General features: G+C 36.1%; 2 protein-coding genes across 3 annotated transcripts; both read left to right on the top strand.

The window, feature by feature from the left end:
• The first annotated feature begins 6,005 nt into the window (after positions 1-6,005).
• LOC148721059 (melanocyte-stimulating hormone receptor-like) lies at positions 6,006-9,121 on the top strand. Of its 2 annotated transcripts, none has more exons than XM_088739775.1 (2): positions 6,006-7,227; positions 7,416-9,121. In XM_088739775.1, exons 1-2 carry the CDS (start codon positions 7,219-7,221, stop codon positions 8,412-8,414), a joined length of 1,008 nt encoding a protein of 335 aa, XP_088595901.1. In that variant the 5' UTR covers positions 6,006-7,218; the 3' UTR covers positions 8,415-9,121. The 2 variants fall into 2 exon arrangements, with proteins under 2 accessions (XP_088595901.1, XP_088595902.1); XM_088739776.1 differs by having other exon boundaries at positions 6,006-7,331.
• A 314-nt stretch (positions 9,122-9,435) lies between these two features.
• LOC148721058 (melanocyte-stimulating hormone receptor-like) lies at positions 9,436-10,560 on the top strand. Its single transcript, XM_088737543.1, has one exon. It carries the CDS (start codon positions 9,500-9,502, stop codon positions 10,442-10,444), a length of 945 nt encoding a protein of 314 aa, XP_088593669.1. The 5' UTR covers positions 9,436-9,499; the 3' UTR covers positions 10,445-10,560.
• Positions 10,561-16,845: the final 6,285 nt, after the last annotated feature.

Raw genomic sequence — 16,845 nt, 5'->3', positions numbered from 1 at the left:
GACATTTGATTAACACCTTATCACTAAACTAGGCCAGCTTACGAGCAGGTCCTTGTTTTTAGTTTAGCGGCACGTCGCTCCTCCGCCCACGCGTTGCTCAAGGCCTCAAACTTATTCACGAGTCAAGTAACTCGTACTGAAGCTTTAATAATGAGTGCCTGCCCGTAGGCTGAGTAAAGAGGGATAGTTTGTCGCACAGAGAAAACAATATTAATGTTACAGGTGTTTTTATATGTTTGCCTCTTATTCCAATTTCATACGAGGTGTACGTGACAAGTTAAAGCGACACAAATAGGCTTTTTGACACAACAGACAATTTTCACTGTGATGTTTCCAAACGAGTAAAAGATGATGAGAAAGTCTATGAAATGATCCTGGTAAAGAGAGACTCTTTGTTCAGTGCTCGGTAAAAACTGAAGTAGATGTCTATACAATTTCATTTTCTTGCTATTTCATACGTGAGGCACCAAATAGGTTTCAGAAAAAAAATCAGTTTTTGAAACTACAGAAAATTTCCCAAGGCATTTTTAAATGAATAAACGCTGGTTAGGTGGTATTTATGTGACGAATTTTAAAGAAGTGGGGTTTCAGCGATCGTGGCTTGGTGTGAGCAGTTTAGACAAATATTTCTCGTTGCAATCACAGATACACGAGAAGAAAAAGGAAACGGATAATGTCGACAACAAATCTCACTAGAGGTAGAACGTAGACGAAAACAATACAAGAACTCCTATGCTCCCTCTCCTTAGTGAGTGGGCTTCAACAACGGCATTTCTTGGAAATTCGCTTATTCTTGTTGCCGTACACAAGGGATCTTCCTTCCATCAGCGGTCCAAACTTTTGTATCATTGTTTGGAAATAACTGATCTGTCTGAGCGGCGAGAAAAAAGCTACAAAACTGTGTTCATTAGAAAGTCAAATGAAATCTTTTAAAATAAACTGGCATCTGTGATAAAATTTCAATTTCAACGGTTTGATGCCGGCTTTCGGAGATTGTTACGAATCCAGTGTTCTCTTAGACTAAGTAAAATCGTCAGCTTTTTTTTTTTATTATTATTATTTCCAGTTTACCGAAGGTTGATAACTATTCAAGTTTTAACTTCATGTAGATCATGAAAAGGACATTTGAAAAGCACCCTATCAAACAAAGAGAGATTGTTTGCCGCACTTTCAAATATGATACGATAGATGTCTCTATATTTGGTGTGCTTTTTATTACCATTTCATACCATTTGAGACACTTCACAAGTTCCGAAAAAGAGTAACTTTTTAGACACAATAGACAACTGATGTCTCATAAACTTTGACAAAGTTTTGACTACTAATTCGTTCGCCAGTACACTACATGAAGCACGCGGTAATTTTACGGTCGAGCTTGAAAGATGGCTAACAATAGCTAAAGGCGGAGCTTAGTGAAACTAAGGTTTTTATAAACGATGATAAAAATAAAAAAAATCTACAATGAAATAAATTATTTATTGAGTCATTGATAGGTTTGACAACCCATCCCTTTATTTTCCATCTCGATCAATAAATTGTCAGTAAATTTCATTTTACATGAAAGTTTACCTAACACGAAAGTATTTTCTTGGTCTTCTTGTGAACAAGACATTGGAAAAAAACAAATTGGATCTAGGGTCCAGTAACGAATTAGTTTCAAATCGCGCAATTGTCACGAATTTGTTTCCTTAGACGATCTCTTGCTTAGGCCAAATAAAGTCGCTAGCTTGAACTGTTTATTTTCAGTTTGCTGAGGCTGATTATGTGTCAAGTCTGAACTTTACAAGATCTTTAGTTTAGTAGTGAATACAATAAAGGAAGAACATCTCCACTTAATAATCGGCCCTTAAATGACAATGTATCTTATGTACTACTTAATTCATCTTTTATAAAGGGTGGCAAGAAAGAGTTCCCTTATCGCATTGTCAAACAGAAACATTGCCGATGTCTTTGTTTTGCCAACAATATTACCTTTAAGTACTAATTTTTTTAAACTAATCTCTACTAATTGAGATAGAAAAACTGGTTTCGGCCCACTCGTAACTGTTTAGAGGTTCAGCTGCAGTTGCTGTTCGGAATAATCAAGGAGAATTTAAAGGGAAAATTGAAAATTTCCTGGATAAACTCCTAAACCGTATCAGAGATTTGCATAAATTTTTGCATCTCTTAAGCAATAGTCACTCGTTTGGTTTGTCCATCAGCTAGTTCCCCGTCGATCAATATTGTTGATGCGCGTCATTTGCGTGACGGTGCTTTAAGTTACAGTTACATGCGTCACTTGCGTGACAGTGCTTTACGTTACAGTTAGGTTCTTTAGCTATTTTTGGATGTGATTGATTTAGTACGTGCGGAGCGTGTGTGTGGAGTAAACATTTTTTGCTGTGGTCTACAAAAAGAGATTATACAGGCCTACGGTGTCGCGGGACAGATATGTAAGTTCGCTTCATCGTAATTTATCCTTATTGCTTGTGGTTAGCCCAGTTCACAGTTCAATTAATATATTATTCATTTTATGCGTGATCATTGTGATTTTACGTACCGCGACCTCTTGGCCGCGTGGATATCTGAGTCGATTTCTTTATATTAGTTCTATAGTTTCGCTCGTTTCTGGTTGGTTGCATTTAGCCTGTTTAGTTCTATTTTGTTCCCTCTGAGGGTTTTCATTTGCCGATCGCTAGTGCGTTGTAACGTTTGTTTGTGCAACTGCCTTACGCTAGTCCTTCATTGTTTATTTCAGTTTACGAGATCAATTAATAAATGTGATGTGAATGTCGCTTCGGTCTCTGTAAAGTTCTACCCGTTCTGGTATCTTTCTCCGGTCGCGATTTTCTCGGCAATACGTTCGGCCTTGATGTTCGCCTGCCGTTACAAATATAGAAACAGATTTAAAGCAAAGTTTTACAGTCGAGCTTGAAAGATTGGTTAGAGTTGGTTAGAGGCAGAGCAGTGCGCAACTTAATGTTCAGAAGTGATGGTAAAAAAAACAGAATGAAAAGAATTGTTCATCGAGTCTTGACAGGTTTTGATCACCCATCCCTTCATTTCCATCTCCATCAATAAATTATCATGTTTACTTCAATATTGGATAACAACTTTCATTGCGAAAAGAGAATTTTCAATCGTTCAAGAGAATCGCAACAAGAAGACTTCAATCACTTACTACATCAAAGAAAACCTTCTTCATACCAAAATATTCGCTAGAAATTATCCGGATCAAATGATCCAGGGAAGGAGAGACTCTTTGTTCAGTGCTCTGTAAAAACTGAAGCAGGTGTCTATACATTTTCATTTTCTTGCTATTTCATACGTGAGGCACCAAATAGGTTTCAGAAAAAAGTCAGTTTTTGAAACAACAGAAAATTTCTCAAGGCATTTTTCAATGAATAAACGCTGGTTAGGTGGTATTTATGTGACTAATTTTAAAGAAATGGGGTTTCAGCGATAGTGGCTCGGTGTGAGCAGTTTAGACAAATATTTCTCGTTGCAATCACAGATACACGAGAAGAAAAAGGAAACGGATAATGTCGACAACAAATCTCACTAGAGGTAGAACGTAGACGAAAACAATACAAGAACTTCTACGCTCCCTCTCTTTAGTGAGTGGGCTTCAACAACAGCATTTCTTGGAAATTCCCTTATTCTTGTTGCCGTACTCAAGGGATCTTCCTTCCATCAGCGGTCCAAACTTTTGTATGATTGTTTAGAAATAACTGATCTGTCTGAGCGGCGAGACAAAAGCTACAAAACTGTGTTCATTAGAAAGTCAAATGAAATATTTTAAAATAAGCTGGCATCTGTGATAAAATTTCAATTTCAACAGTTTGATGCCGGCTTTCGGAGATTGTCACGAATCCAGTGTTTTCTTAGACTAAGTAAAATCGTCAGCTTTTATTTTTTATTATTTCCAGTTTACCGAAGGTTGATAATGATTCCAGTTTGAACTTCATGCAGATCATGAAACGGACATTTGAAAAGCACCCTATCAAACAAAGATAGATTGTTTGCCGCACTTTCAAAAATGATACGATAGACGTCTCTATATTTCGTTTGCTTTTTATTACCATTTCATACCATTTGAGACACTTCACAAGTTCCGAAAAAAAGTAACTTTTTAGACACAATGGACAACTGATATCTCATAAACTTTGACAAAGTTTTGACAACATATTCGTTTGCCAGTACACTACATGAAGCACGCGGTAATTTAACGGTGGAGCTTGAAAGATGGCTAACAATAGCTAAAGGCGGAGCTTAGTGAAACTAAGGTTTTTATAAACGATGATAAAAATGATAAAAATCTACAATGAAATAAATTATTCATCGAGTCATTGATAGGTTTGACAACCCATCCCTTTATTTTCCATCTCGATCAATAAATTGTCAGTAACTTTTCTTTTAGATGAAAGTATACCTAACACGAAAGTATTTTCTTGGTCTTCTTGTGAACAAGACATTGGAAAAAAACAAATTGGATCAAGGGTCCAGTAAACTACCCTCGGTTCTTCATTATCAGGGATGATCACTATGAATTCGCTGGCTAAATGAGAATAACCAACAGACAAAGGTAAAAAAAATGTAGAAAATGGTTTGCTTGCGTAATATTTTGCTTTTGTTTACAATTTCGGTTCAAGTACTTGTCAGATACGTAAAGAAGAGAGAAAAACTGCAAAGCGCAATTAGCTACATGGATAAAATTCAAACATTTTACAAAAAGTTCGCAGCTGGGACCAAAATTTGAATTTGAATAGTTTGGTGCGTTTCGGAGATTGTTAAAAATTCAATTTTTTCAAAGATCGACTAAAATCACTTGTTTAAACTATTTATTACGCTTGGTGAGGCTGCAGGTAATGATGCAAGTTTCAACCCCACAAATAATTATATGACACGAAAACTTAATTAATATCCTCTCAGTGGAGATTCAATGACAAATGTCTCCAAATTTGCCTTTCAGTGTTATTTCTTAACTGAGGTACCTCGCAGGTTCCAGGCATTTTTTGACACATAAAGAATTAAACACTGGTGAGGAATTTTGGTTTACGGTGGACTTTCTTTGGGAAGTAGGATTTCAGTGATCGTCGTTGTGTTGCTGTTAAGAAAAAATATTTCTCGTTGCAATCACACAAAACCTCACCCTAAGAAAAAGGAAACAGAGAATGAAATAGCAAAGGTAGAGAATGAAATAGCAAAAGCGGTTTGATAGCAAAACATCTTGTTACGGTTTTTTTTTTTTTAATTTTAGTCCGGGATGCAAAAGGAAGAGAAAAAGAAGCTGGAAGCCTATTTAATAACAAATTTAATTCAAACATTTTAAAAGAAGTTCGCTCCTGCGACCAAAATTTGAATTTGAATAGTATAATGCAGTCGGAATTTGACACGAATCCAATTTTTTCCTAGACCAACCAAAAACGCTATCTTGAACTTTTATTTCCAGTTTTTCTTGTTTGAAAATGATTCAAGTCTTAACTTTATGCAAATGATATGGACACTTGGTTTGCACCTTTTCAAAGATATTTGATGCAGGTAAAGAAGGATTGTTTGTCGCCTTGTTAAAAAAAAAATGACAACACAGATATCTTCCCATTCTCTTCTTATTGCTTTTTCATACCTGAGGCACTTCATAGGTTGCAGAAAAAAAAACTTATAATACCTTTATACACTATAATCACTAAACGTATTTACAAAAAAGATGACAAAATGCTTCAAAATCGATGAAAAATACGTCAAAATGTTTAGTAAAAATCCAAGAAAAACTCATGTACACACTTCGTTTAATGACTAATTCAAGATTATTTACAAAGAATATAATTGATAAAATTTGTATAAGAAAATTCCATAAAAATTCATTATCATGTATAAAACAAAAGGCATTCAGCTTGAAAATTGCCCTAAAACATTAAAAAAAAATTAATTAAAAAGACTCATTTTTTGCACACAAAAGACAACTATTCTGACGCATCATCAATGAGTAAACGCTGGTGAGGAAGTCTTAAAGTGAATATAATTACAGAAGCAATGTTTCATTGATCGAGGCTGGGTATGTACTTTTCAGACGAAATACCAACAACAAATTTCACTGGAGGTGGAACACAAACGAAAACATTTGAAGAACTGCTATACTCCTCTTCTTCGGTTGGAACGCTTCAACAAGAACCAATTCCTTTCTCAGCAGTCGCACGTTTTCTCAATTTTATACGATAAAGCAACATTAAGCAGTAGTGCTGTCTCCTCATCCGTCCAAGTGAAATACTCGTTATCCGTGCTACTATCTGAATTGGCTTTTCTCTTCAGTTCTAGACACCATTTTGCACTTGGTTAAAGAAACGGTGTGCGCATGAGGAGATAGTAAAACCACTGACGGGTGTCACAAACTTCATCCGGTTATCAGTTCCATCTTAACAGAAGGAAACTTTCGCACAATTCCGTGTGAACAGAATGTCCGGTCGAATTTTTCAGCCGGTCGAAAACTCGTTCAGCACCGCGTGAACATAGCCTCATTTCTATGCAACCCTATTTCGATGGATGGACGACAAAGGCAATTTATTTCTTTCTCAGCAGTCCAAATTTTCCTTTCCATCACAGCATTTATTAGCAATTTTGTTATCCTTTTTTCCCTTCACTTAAAATCTTCCCTTCATCCGCCAACGAAACTCGTGTATCGTTATGTGGCAACAACAGATCTGTGAAAGAAAATGTGAAAGAAACAACAGAAAGTTGTTTGTTCTCGTAATTTTTTGCCCTTCTTATTCTTTGCTTTAGTTTTTGTCGGATACGAAAGGGAGGTAAAACAGCCACAAAATGTTACTAATTACACGGTTGAATTAAAATATTTTAAATAAGTTTGCCTGTGTGCCCATACATCAACTTCGTAATCGATGTATGCATTCGAATTCTCTGGAATGATTAACATGGGTTGAACATCCTTAGCTTGAATCTTCTTGTTATTCGATTGCTGAGGCTAATAATGATTCAAGCCTCAACTGTACTCAACTAATATGGACATTTGATTGACACTCTATCAATGAAACCAAGCCAGCTTGCGAGTAGGTCCTCGGTTATTAGCACTATCATGGCACGTCGTTCCTTCGCCTACAAGTCGTGTTGCTCAAGGCCTCAAACTTATTCACGGGTCAAGTAACTCGTATTGAAGCGTTAATAATGAATGCCTGCATGTAGGCTAAGTTAAGTGGGATTTTTTGTCCCACAAAGAAAACAAAGATAATGTTACAGGTGTTTTTATATATTTGCCTATTATTACTATTTCATACGGGGTGTACCTGAGAAGTTAAAGCGACAATTTCTCTGACGATTTTCAAACGAGTGAGCAGTTATGAGTAAGTCTTTATATGATTATTATGTAGGATGTACGTCGTCGTTGTGTAGCTGATTAGATTAAATATTTCTCGTTACAATCACAGATAACCGCAGTTCAAGAAAAAGGAAACGATTACAGAATAATGTCAACAACAAATTTCGCTGGAGTTAGATTACAGACCATGACATTTCAAGAACTACATTGCCCCCCCTCTCTGGTTAGTGGGCTTCAAAAAGAATCAGTATACGTACTTTTCGCAGCAGTTACCATTCTCCTCTCCATCGCAGCATTGCTTGGCAATTCTCTTATCCTCGTTGCCCTTCACAAAGAATCTTCCCTTCATCCGCCGTCCAAACTCTTGTATCGTTGTCTGGCAATAACTGATCTGTTGGTTGGTCTTGTTGCCCAGCCTCTGAGTACTATTCATAATATGTCTGTGGTTCACGAACAATGGAATCTCTGTCGATACGCACTTGACGCCACCGTCCTCACAGACTATGCATTATGTGGAGTTTCGTTGATGACGATGACGGCCATAAGCGTGGACAGACTTCTTGCCCTGCTGTTGGGGCTGAGATACAGACAAATTGTAACTTTGAAGCGCACATGCATCATTGTAACTACCTTTTGGATTGTATCTAGTGTCATTGCTTTATCCTACATATTAGATATATTAGATTACCATATAATCCGTTGGTCTATCCAGATAGTTGTACCATCTTGCCTTGTTATTTCAGTAGCCTCGTATACAAAAATTTTTCGGGGTCTCAGTCATCATCAGGCTCAAGTACAAGATCATGTCCAACAACAGCCGAGCCAACCAAATGTACTGAACATGGCGCGATACAAAAAGGCAGTGTACAGTGCACTGTGGGTGCAGTTAGCATTAGTTGTTTGTTATGCACCATATTTTATAGTGGAGCTTGTAATCGCTTACAGTAAAACATATTCATCAGACTTAGTAATATTGAGGTGTGCAGCAGTTATCTTAGTTTACTTTAACTCGACGGTAAACCCGTTCCTTTACTGCTGGAAGATAAGTGAAGTAAGACAAGCAGTGAAGCAGACAATCAGACAAGCACTTTGCTGTCCATGGAGTTAGGTCATCCTCGAGTTATATATAGTATTTGTAAAGAAAACGCCCGTCAAATATGTTATTAGATAGAAAGAAATAAAAAGCTCAAATAATATTGTTGTTCGAAGTTAATCCGTTAATTTATGTTTTTTGTGTTGTGAATATTTTCCCCGTTAATTTATGTTTTATATATTGATTAATGTCAATCATTGAACAATACTATTGATTTCTGTAACGCAAAGCCCTGTGAGGCTCTCACTTTTAATCGAGTATTCATTAAAAAAAATTGCTTGTTGTGTGCACTTAATAGCTATTTTACGGAAAAAACTGAAAGAAAGGCAATAGAAAAACCAACCATCTCTTTTCAAGAGTATTTTTCGTGTTAGCTAACCACCAATGATCTTGAATACGGCAAGGCATAATTAAAGAAAGATATGCATGCATTTTAATTTCATGTTTAATCTTCTTTTAGCAATATAAAAGTACTGGATAAAACTTCAAAGAGTAGCTAAAACACTTTTTTAAAGTTAACGTTTTTTTATTAACTTAAAGAAAGAGGCTTGTTATTGACGCCATATTGCGAAACGAGTTGCATTGGTCGACGTTTAGTCTCGAATTTGTCTTGTTATCAGAAATTTTTCGTAATGCTTATGAATATGTAAAGATGGTTCCGTTGCTTGTGTATGTTAACAAACTTTAAGAATGCGTATGAAATAAAATTGACTATAACCGGTTGTTTTAGTTTCTTTATTTTTAGCTTACTGAGGCTAATGACAAGTCAGGCCTCAACTTTACACAAATGATATGGACATTTGATTGACACCCTGTGAATAAACTAGGTCAGCTTACGAGCAGGTCCTCGTTATTAGTATAGCGGCACGTCGCTCCTCCGCCCACGTGTTGCTCAAGGCCTCACACTTTTTCACGAGCCAAGTAACTGGTACTGAAGCGTTAATAATGAGTGCCTGCCCGTAGGCTGAGTAGAGAGGGATAGTTTGTCGCACAGAGAAAACAATATTAATGTTACAGGTGATTAAATAGGTTAGATTAAATATTTCTCGTTACAATCACAGATAACCGCAGTTCAAGAAAAAGGAAACGATTACAGAATAATGTCAACAACAAATTTCGCTGGAGTTATATTACAGACCATGACATTTCAAGAACTACATTGCTCCCCCTCTCTGGTTAGTGGGCTCCAAAAAGAATCAGTATACGTACTTTTCGCAGCAGTTGGCATTCTCCTCTCCATCACAGCATTGCTTGGCAATTCTCTTATCCTCGTTGCCCTTCACAAAGAATCTTCCCTTCATCCGCCGTCCAAACTCTTGTATCGTTGTCTGGCAATAACTGATCTGTTGGTTGGCCTTGTTGCCCTGCCTCTGATTACTCTTCATAATATGTCTGTGGTTCACGAACAATGGAATCTCTGTCGATACGCACTTGACGCCAACGGCTTCACAGGCCATGCATTATGTGGAGTTTCGTTGATGACGATGACGGCCATAAGCGTGGACAGACTTCTCGCCCTGCTGTTGGGGCTGAGACAAATTGTAACTTTGAAGCGCACATGCATCATTGTAACTACCTTTTGGATTGTATCTAGTGTCGCTGCTTTATGCTACAAATTAGATTACCGTATAATCCGTTGGTCTGGCAATATAGTTGTACCATCTTGCCTTGTTATTTCAGTCGCCTCGTATACAAAAATTTTTCGGGGTCTCAGTCATCATCAGGCTCAAGTACAAGATCATTTCCAACAACAGCCGAGCCAACCAAATGTACTGAACATGGCGCGATACAAAAAGGCAGTGTACAGTGCACTGTGGGTGCAGTTAGCATTAGTTGTTTCTTATGCACCATACTTTATAGTGGACATTGTAATCGCTTACAGTAAAACATATTCATCAGACTTAGTAATATTGAGGTGTGCAGCAGTTATCTTAGTTTACTTTATCTCGACGGTTAACCCGTTCCTTTACTGCTGGAAGATAAGTGAAGTAAGACAAGCAGATAAGCAGACAATCAGACAAGCACTTTGCTGTCTATGGAGTTAGGTCATCCTCGACTTATATATAATATTTCTAAAGCTGAAAGTGATTACACAATTATTGTATGAAAACGCCTGTCAAATATGCTATTAGATAGAAAGAAATAAAAAGCTCAGATAATATTGTTGTTCGAAGTTTGTACATAGTCTGTTGTGGACATTTTATCCGTTAATTTATGTTTTTTGTGTTGTGAATATTTTCCCCGTTAATTTATGTTTTATATATTGATTAATGTCAGTCATTGAACAATACTATTGATTTCTGTAACGCAAAATAAATTGCTTGTTGTGTGCACTAAATAGCTATTTTACGGAAGTAAACTGAAAGAAAGGCAATAGAAACACCAACCATCTCTTTTCAAAAGTATTTTTCGTGTTAGCTAACTACCAATGATCTTGAATACGGCAAGGCATAATTAAAGAAAGGTATGCATGCATTTTAATTTCATGTTTAATCTTCTTTTAGCAATATAAAAGTACTGGATAAAACTTCAAAGGGTAGTTAAAAGAGTTTTTTAAAGTCAACGTTTTTTTACTAACTTAAAGAAAGAGGCTTGTTATTGACGCCATATTGCGAATCGAGTTGCATTGGTCGACGTTTAGTCTCGAATTTGTCTTGTTATCAGAAAATTTTCCGTAATTCTTATGAATATGTAAAGATGGTTGCGTTGCTTGTGTATGTTAACAAACTTTAAGAATTCGTATGAAATAATAATTGACTATAACCGGTTGTTTTAGTTTCTTTATTTTTAGCTTGGTCAGGCTGATGACAAGTCAGGCCTCAACTTTACACAAATTATATGGACATTTGATTGACACCCTATCAATAAAACTAGGCCAGCTTACGAGCTGGTCCTCGTTATTAGCATAACGGCACGTCGCTGTACGTGACAAGTTAAAGCGACAAAAATAGGCTTTTTGACACAACAGACAATTTTCTCTGTGATGTTTTCAAACGAGTAAAAGATGATGAGAAAGTCTATCTGATTATTATGTAGGAACTGAGTAAGGTTTTGGTGATCGTTGTTGTGTTGCTGTTTAGACGAAATATTTCTCGTTGCAATCACGGATACCCTACTCCAAGAAATAGGAAACGAAAACAGAATGAAGTCGACAACAAATACCAGTAGAGGTGGAACACTGACCAAAACATTTTAAGAACTACATCTCTGTCCCTCCCTGGTTGGTGTACTTTGACAATAATTTAAAAATCCTCTCCTAACAATCTACAGTACTGATTTCCACAATAGCATTTCTTAGCGATTCTGTTATCTTCGTTGCCCTTTGCAAAGAACCTTCCCTTCATCCGATGTCGAAACTCTTGTGTCGTTGTCTGGCAACAACTGAACTGTTGGTTGGCCTTGTTAGCCAGCCTCTCTATGCTACTTTTTGGATCATGATGTTTGTGGTTCAGGAACATTAGAGTAGTTACAGAGAGTTCTCGACATATTTTTATGTTATGTTAAACAATTTCCACCTTTGTTTGCTTCTTTAGGGAAATTGCTTGATGTTGACGCTTTATTGCTCAACGTGCTGCTTAGTTTTTATCCTCGTCATCTTGAGGTAAATTAGATTCAATCCTCGTGAGGCGCTTTAACAATTTGTACATATATATCCATTGATCACCAGCCGCAATTGATAAATTATTTTGTTCCCTTCAGTTTTAAGGAGTAACCGTCGTGATCAGAGGGGAGTTCAGAGCATTGCGCCATTAAAAATATTACAAACGACGATCATTTTGAATATTCTGAAGAAAGCAAGAGAACCAATTTCGTAAAATTGAAAAAACATGGTTTAGTAGCTTAACATCCTTTCACGGTTTTTATTTGAGATTTTAATCCGGGATAAAAAAACAAGAAAAATAGCCTCCAAAACTTTGTTCATTGCAAATTAAACTCAAATATTTTGAAATAAGTTGGCATCTGTGACAAAAATTAGAATTTCAATCATTTGATGCATTCGGAGATTGTCACGAATTTGTTTCCTTAGAGGATCTCTTGCTTAGGCCAAATAAAGTCGCTAGCTTGAACTTTTTATTTTCAGTTTCCTGAGGCTGATTATGTGTCAAGTCTGAACTTTATACAGATCTTTAGTTTAGTATTGAATACAATAAAGGAAGAACATCTCCACTTAATAATCGGCCCTTAAATGACAATGTATCTTATGTACTACTTAATTCATCTTTTATAAAGGGTGGCAAGAAAGAGTTCCATTATCGCATTGTCAAACAGAAACATTGCCGATGTCATTGTTTTGCCAACAATATTACCTTTAAGTACTAATTTTTTTAAACTAATCTCTACTAATTGAGATAGAAAAACTGGTTTCGGCCCACTCGTAACTGTTTAGAGGTTCAGCTGCAGTTGCTGTTCGGAATAATCAAGGAGAATTTAAAGGGGAAATTGAAAATTTCCTGGATAAACTCCTAAACCGTATCAGAGAATTGCATAAATTTTTGCATCTCTTAAGCAATAGTCACTCGTTTGGTTTGTCCATCAGCTAGTTCCCCGTCGATCAGTATAACAACAGATTTAAAGCAAAGTTTTACAGTCGAGCTTGAAAGATTGGTTAGAGTTGGTTAGAGGCAGAGCAGTGCGCAACTTAATGTTTACAAGTGATGGTAACAAAACTAGAATGAAAAGAATTGTTCATCGAGTCTTGACAGGTTTTGACCACCCATCCCTTCATTTCCATCTCCATCAATAAATTATCATGTTTACTTCAATATTGGATAACAACTTTCATTGCGAAAAGAGAATTTTCAATCGTTCAAGAGAATCGCGACAAGAAGACTTCAATCACTTACTACATAAAAGAAAACCTTCTTCATACCAAAATATTCGCTTGAAATTATTCGGATGAAATGATCCAGGTAAAGAGAGACTCTTTGTTCAGTGCTCTGTAAAAACTGAAGCAGGTGTCTATACAATTTCATTTTCTTGCTATTTCATACGTGAGGTACCAAATAGGTTTCAGAAAAAAAATCAGTTTTTGAAACAACAGAAAATTTCCCAAGACATTTTTAAATGAATAAACGCTGGTTAGGTGGTATTTATGTGACTAATTTTAAAGGAGTGGGGTTTCAGCGATCGTAGCTTGGTGTGAGCAGTTTAGACAAATATTTCTCGTTGCAGTCACAGATACACGAGAAGAAAAAGGAAACTGATAATGTCGACAACAAATCTCACTAGAGGTGGAACGTAGACGAAAACAATACAAGAACTCCTATGCTCCCTCTCTTTAGTGAGTGGGCTTCAACAACAGCATTTCTTGGAAATTCCCTTATTCTTGTTGCCGTACACAAGGGATCTTCCTTCCATCAGCGCTTCAAAATTTTGTATCATTGTTTGGAAATAACTGATCTGTCTGAGCGGCGAGAAAAAAGCTACAAAACTGTGTTCATTAGAAAGTCAAATGAAATCTTTTAAAATAAGCTGGCATCTGTGATAAAATTTCAATTTCAACAGTTTGATGCCGGCTTTAGGAGATTGTCACGAATCCAGTGTTCTCTTAGACTAAGTAAAATCGTCAGCTTTTATTTTTTATTATTTCCACTTTACCGAAGGTTGATAATGATTCAAGTTTGAACTTCATGCAGATCATGATGAGGACATTTGAAAAGCACCCTATCATACAAAGAGAGATTGTCTGCCGCACTTTCAAAAATGATACGACAGATGTCTCTATATTTGGCGTGCTTTTTATTACCATTTCATACCATTTGAGACACTTCACAAGTTCCAAAAAAGAGTAACTTTTTAGACACAATAGACGACTGATGTCTCATAAACTTTGACAAAGTTTTGACAACTAATTTGTTCGCCAGTACACTACATGAAGCACGCGGTAATTTTACGGTCGAGCTTGAAAGATGGCTAACAATAGCTAAAGGCGGAGCTAAGTGAAACTAAGGTTTTTATAAACGATGTTAAAAATAATAAAAATCTATAAGGAAATAAATTGTTCATCGAGTCATTGATAGGTTTGACAACCCATCCCTTTATTTTCCATCTCGATCAATAAATTGTCAGTAAATTTCCTTTTACATGAAAGTTTACCTAACACGAAAGTATTTTCTTGGTCTTCTTGTGAACAAGACATTGGAAAAAAACAAATTAGATCTAGGGTCCAATAAACTACCTTCGGTTCTTCATTATCAGGGATGATCACTATGAATTCGCTGGCTAAATGAGAATAACCAACAGACAAAGGTAAAAGAAATGTAGAAAATGGTTTGCTTGCGTAATATTTTGCTTTTGTGTACAATTTCGGTTCAAGTACTTGTCAGATACGTAAAGAAGAGAGAAAAACTGCAAAGCGCAATTAACTACATGGATAAAATTCAAACATTTTACAAAAAGTTCGCAGCTGGAACCAAAATTTGCATTTGAATAGTTTGGTGCGTTTCGGAGATTGTTAAAAATTCAATTTTTTCAAAGATCGATTAAAATCACTTGTTTAAACTATTTATTACGCTTGGTGAGGCTGTAGGTAATGATACAAGTTTCAACCCCACAAATAAATATATGACAGGAACACTTAATTAACATCCTCTCAGTGGAGGTTCAGTGACAAATGTCTCCAAATTTGCGTTTCCGTGTTATTTCTTAACTGAGGTACCTCGCAGGTTCCAGGCATTTTTTGACACAAAAAGAATTAAACACTGGTGAGGAATTTTGGTTTACGGTGGACTTTCTTTAGGAAGTAGGATTTCAGTGATCGTCGTTGTGTTGCTGTTAAGAAAAAATATTTCTCGTTGCAATCACAGATAACCTCACCCTAAGGAAAAGGAAACAGAGAATGAAATAGGAAAGGTAGAGAGTGAAATAGCAAAAGCGGTTTGATAGCAAAACATCTTGTTACGGTTTTTTTTTTAAATTTTAGTCCAGGATGCAAAAGGAAGAGAAAAAGAAGCTGGAAACCTATTTAATAACAAATTTAATTCAAACATTTAAAAAGAAGTTCGCTACTGCGATCAAAATTTGAATTTGAAAAGTATAATGCATTCGGAAATTGTCACGAATCCAATTTTTTCCTAGACCAACTAAAATCGCTATCTTGAACTTTTCTTTCCAGTTTTTCTTGTTTGAAAATGATTCAAGTCTTAACTTCATGCAAGTGATATGGACACTTGGTTTGCACCTTTTCAAAGATGTTTGATGCAGGTAAAGAGGGATTGTTTGTCGACTTGTTAAAAAAAAAAATGACAACACAGATGTCTTTCCATTTTCTTCTTATTGCTTTTTCATACCTGGGTGAGTGGGCTTCAACAACAGCATTTCTTGGAAATTCCCTTATTCTTGTTGCCGTACACAAGGGATCTTCCTTCCATCAGCGGTTCAAACTTTTGTATCATTGTTTGGAAATAACTGATCTGTCTGAGCGGCGAGACAAAAGCCACAAAACCGTGTTCATTAGAAAGTCAAATGAAATATTTTAAAATAAGCTGGCATCTGTGATAAAATTTCAATTTCAACGGTTTGATGCCGGCTTTTGGAGATTGTTTCGAAACCAGTGTTCTATGAGACTAAGTAAAATCGTCAGCTTTTATTTTGTATTATTTCCAGTTTAGCGAAGTTTGATAATGATTCAAGTTTGAACTTCATGCAGATCATGATAACGACATTTGAAAAGCACCCTATCAAACGAAGAGAGATTGTTTGCCGCACTTTCAAAAATGATACGATAGATGTCTCCATATTTGGCGTGCCTTTTATTAACATTTCATACCATTTGAGACACTTCACAAGTTTCGAAAAAGAGTAACTTTTTAGACACAATAGACAACTGATGTCTCATAAACTTTGACAAAGTTTTGACAACTAATTCGTTCGTCAGTACACTACATGAAGCACGCGGTAATTTTACGGTCGAGCTTGAAAGATGGCTAACAATAGCTAAAGGCGGAGCTTAGTGAAACAAAGGTTTTAGAAACGATGATAAAAATAATAAAAATCTACATTGAAATAAATTTTTCATCGAGTCATTGATAGGTTTGACAACCCATCCCTTTATTTTCCATCTCGATCAATAAATTGTCAGTAAATTTCCTTTTACATGAAAGTTTACCTAGCACGAAAGTATTTTCTTGGTCTTCTCGTGTACAAGACATTGGAAGAAAAGAAATTGGATCTAGGGTCCAGTAAACTACCTTCGGTTCTTCATTATCAGGGATGGTCAGTATCAATTCGCTGGCTAAATGAGGATAACCAACAGACAAAGGTAAAAAAAAAATGTAGAAAATGGTTTGCTTGCGTAATATTTTGCTTTTGTGTACAATTTCGGTTCAAGTACTTGTCAGATACGTAAAGAAGAGAGAAAAACTGCAAAGCGCAATTAACTACATGGATAAAATTCAAACATTTTACAAAAAGTTCGCAGCTGCGACCAAAATTTGAATTTGAATAC

Source organism: Stylophora pistillata, chromosome 11 (assembly GCF_964205215.1).
Source record: "Stylophora pistillata chromosome 11, jaStyPist1.2, whole genome shotgun sequence".
NCBI classification, from domain to species: Eukaryota; Metazoa; Cnidaria; class Anthozoa; order Scleractinia; family Pocilloporidae; genus Stylophora; species Stylophora pistillata.
The sequence above is the reverse complement of the archived record's forward strand: the minus strand, read 5'-3'. Positions and strand labels throughout refer to the sequence as shown.

Bases quoted from the DNA above. Each gene is read 5' to 3' on its own strand.
- LOC148721058 (XM_088737543.1), top strand. From the start codon at position 9,500: ATGTCAACAACAAATTTCGCTGGAGTTATATTACAGACCATGACATTT.